The 2,500-nt window shown below is 48.5% G+C and overlaps 1 protein-coding gene across 9 annotated transcripts in view; it reads right to left on the bottom strand.

Annotated features, from left to right (window-relative positions):
* Positions 1 to 2,500, bottom strand: part of LOC134459663 (bromodomain adjacent to zinc finger domain protein 2B-like) — a 224,479-nt gene that overhangs the window by 24,552 nt on the left and 197,427 nt on the right. For all 9 annotated transcript variants that reach the window (XM_063212034.1, XM_063212033.1, XM_063212039.1 and 6 more), the window contains 2 exons: positions 2,194 to 2,423; positions 47 to 121 (listed from right to left, as the gene is read on the bottom strand). In XM_063212034.1, the coding sequence (XP_063068104.1) occupies positions 47 to 121; positions 2,194 to 2,423 (305 nt within the window). The remainder of the gene's footprint in view (positions 1 to 46; positions 122 to 2,193; positions 2,424 to 2,500) is intronic.

Here is a 2,500-nt window from a genome sequence, read left to right as displayed (position 1 = left end):
TGTGTGTGTGTGTGTGTGTGTGTGTGTGTGTGTGTGTGTTACTCACTTCTTCAGCTTCACCTCCATGGCCAGCTCGTCTCTCCGCATAACAGTCATGTGATCCAGACTCTTGTCAATCTCACTGCAAACACACACACACACGAACAGAGCCACACACACACACACACACACACACACACACACACACACACACACACACACACACACACACACACACACACACACACACACACACACACACACACACACACACACACAGGAGATCTCAATTACATTCAGGCAGAGCTCCGTGACACAAACAGGTGCGTGTGTGTGTGTGTGTTTGCACAATGCACATTAAAAATGCAGAGTGCATGACTTTGCCTCTGCGGTGTCCCTGCAGACACACACACCTTCATTTGAGGATGAATATTTAACACAGCAGCACTGCACTCGACCTGCTCTGGCACTTTAGACCCAGACAGACAGACAGACACACACACACTCAGACACAAACACACAGGCATGTCCCCGTACATGCATGCCCGCACGCACACTCTCACATACACCCCCCCCAACACATACACACACCCATAATCGCCCCACCCCCCACATACGCACACACACACATGCAAACACACTTCAACATGCCCACAGATACACAATAATTGCTGGCAGGCACACAAGACAGACCTTGTGTCCTAAGCCCTACTCAGAATGAAAAATGCATAGCGCCACACATGATGCAAGGATATTTGAAACACACACACACCCTCACCCTCCTGCATACATGTAGACTACATGTTAACATAATATACTGTACATTCTCCATGAATATTCATACATTCACACACGTGACTCGCTTCCCGCTCACTGGTCTATTCGCCACTCGCTCACGGAACACTTGCTAAACGTTCCCGCGGGTTTCACTGCCAATGCAAAAGCAGGCAGTGTTGTCAGTTATCCGAACTCTGCATTCCAATTGGTTACTTGCTTGCTCGCCTCGCTTGAGGCTTAAATATTTTTTATCTCATTGACTTCACTCACTGAGCGAGTAACTAGTTAGTGATGTGTGTGAATGTAGCTTAATGTAGAAGATTGCTCTAATGTGCCGTGTCATGATGTATGGATAATGAATCTGAATTTCATAAGGAGTAGCACCACTGAACAGAAGATTAACTAGACGCTGATTCAATCTCCGGAGTATGCCAATACTGTGTACACTGACAACCTAATTTGCCACACTCGAAAGTAGTTACACACAGGCAAAATCCAGGTGCTTTTATAAGCAGAGCCGCTGTCAGCCTTCTCTGTGCCAAGGACAAAGTCATCTGAAAGGGGGCCCTACCCAATACGTACAATGTAGTAGGGGCGCAATTCTGGGCCCCCTACCTCCCTGGACCTGGGACAACATACCCCATTGTCCCCCACTGTCGGCGGGCTTGGGTATGACTACAACTAATCTAGAAAGTAGAATAGATTAATCAGCCCACACACTGTTGGACGTAGTGTATTTGCTGTTTTTCTTCATTGTTTCAACTTAGTGAACAACAGGTTTTGCTCACGCTTCGTCAGGCTCATTTGAAAATGGCCTGAAACCAACTGTTAACCCTAGTTGATCGTTAACCCTAATGATTTTTGGAGACAGTCATTTCAGGATGAATAACTTGCTTAGTAATACCACCACGTGCACCCTGACAGCTTTTACTGTATAACATTAGCCCACTGACAGGATGCTAAAACTACAGCCAATTAGATGTTAGCACTCCAGCCAGGTGCTAGCGCCAACTAACTCCAGACAACCATATGGCCAACAAAATTAGCCCCACCTTCCAACAGTGTTTTACCAGAACCTGCTCCACTCTGTGTGTGTGTGTGTGTGTGTGTGTGTGTGTGTGTGTGTGTGTGTGTGTGTGTGTGTGTGTGTGTGTGTGTGTGCGCTTGTGTGTGTGTGCCTACCTGCATACGTGTTTGTGCATGCTTCAATCATTGTGTTTCAATAAAACCCTATCGGTTGGGGATTTCAGTGTCTCAGTCTTTATTTTCCTTTTCATCAATACAAACACTTCCATGTTCCCTAGTGCCTTAACATACGATGCTCTGGTGTATATGTGTGTGCGTGTGCGTGTGCACGCGTGTGTGCGTGTTTGTGTGCATGTGTGCGCGAAGTGTATGCATACAGTACAAGTCTGTATGTCCCCCTGACTGCCTTACCTGACGACGCTCTTGCTGCAGGCCAGCTCGTTGGCGAGGTAGGCCAGGATGGAGGCCTTCTGGCCGGGCGTGTGGGCCTGGAAGGCCTTGGTGCGGAGGCTGCTGGCCAGCTGGGTCAGCGCCGGGCCCGCCTGCCAGCTGTGGGCCTCCAGGTACATCTGCAGCACCTCCGACACGTTGTCCCGGTTCAGGCCCACCGAACTCAGGCTCTCGCCCAGGATCGTCTTGGACTGGTGGAGGACACGGAGGACAGGACAGAGGGGAAAACAAAACAACATTGAAAAGATTCATTAGTCAATAATTTTAC

The sequence above is a fragment of the Engraulis encrasicolus genome, chromosome 12 (assembly GCF_034702125.1).
Source record: "Engraulis encrasicolus isolate BLACKSEA-1 chromosome 12, IST_EnEncr_1.0, whole genome shotgun sequence".
Taxonomy (NCBI): Eukaryota; Metazoa; Chordata; class Actinopteri; order Clupeiformes; family Engraulidae; genus Engraulis; species Engraulis encrasicolus.
Note: the sequence above shows the minus strand (reverse complement) of the source record. Positions and strands in the feature narration are given on the sequence as shown.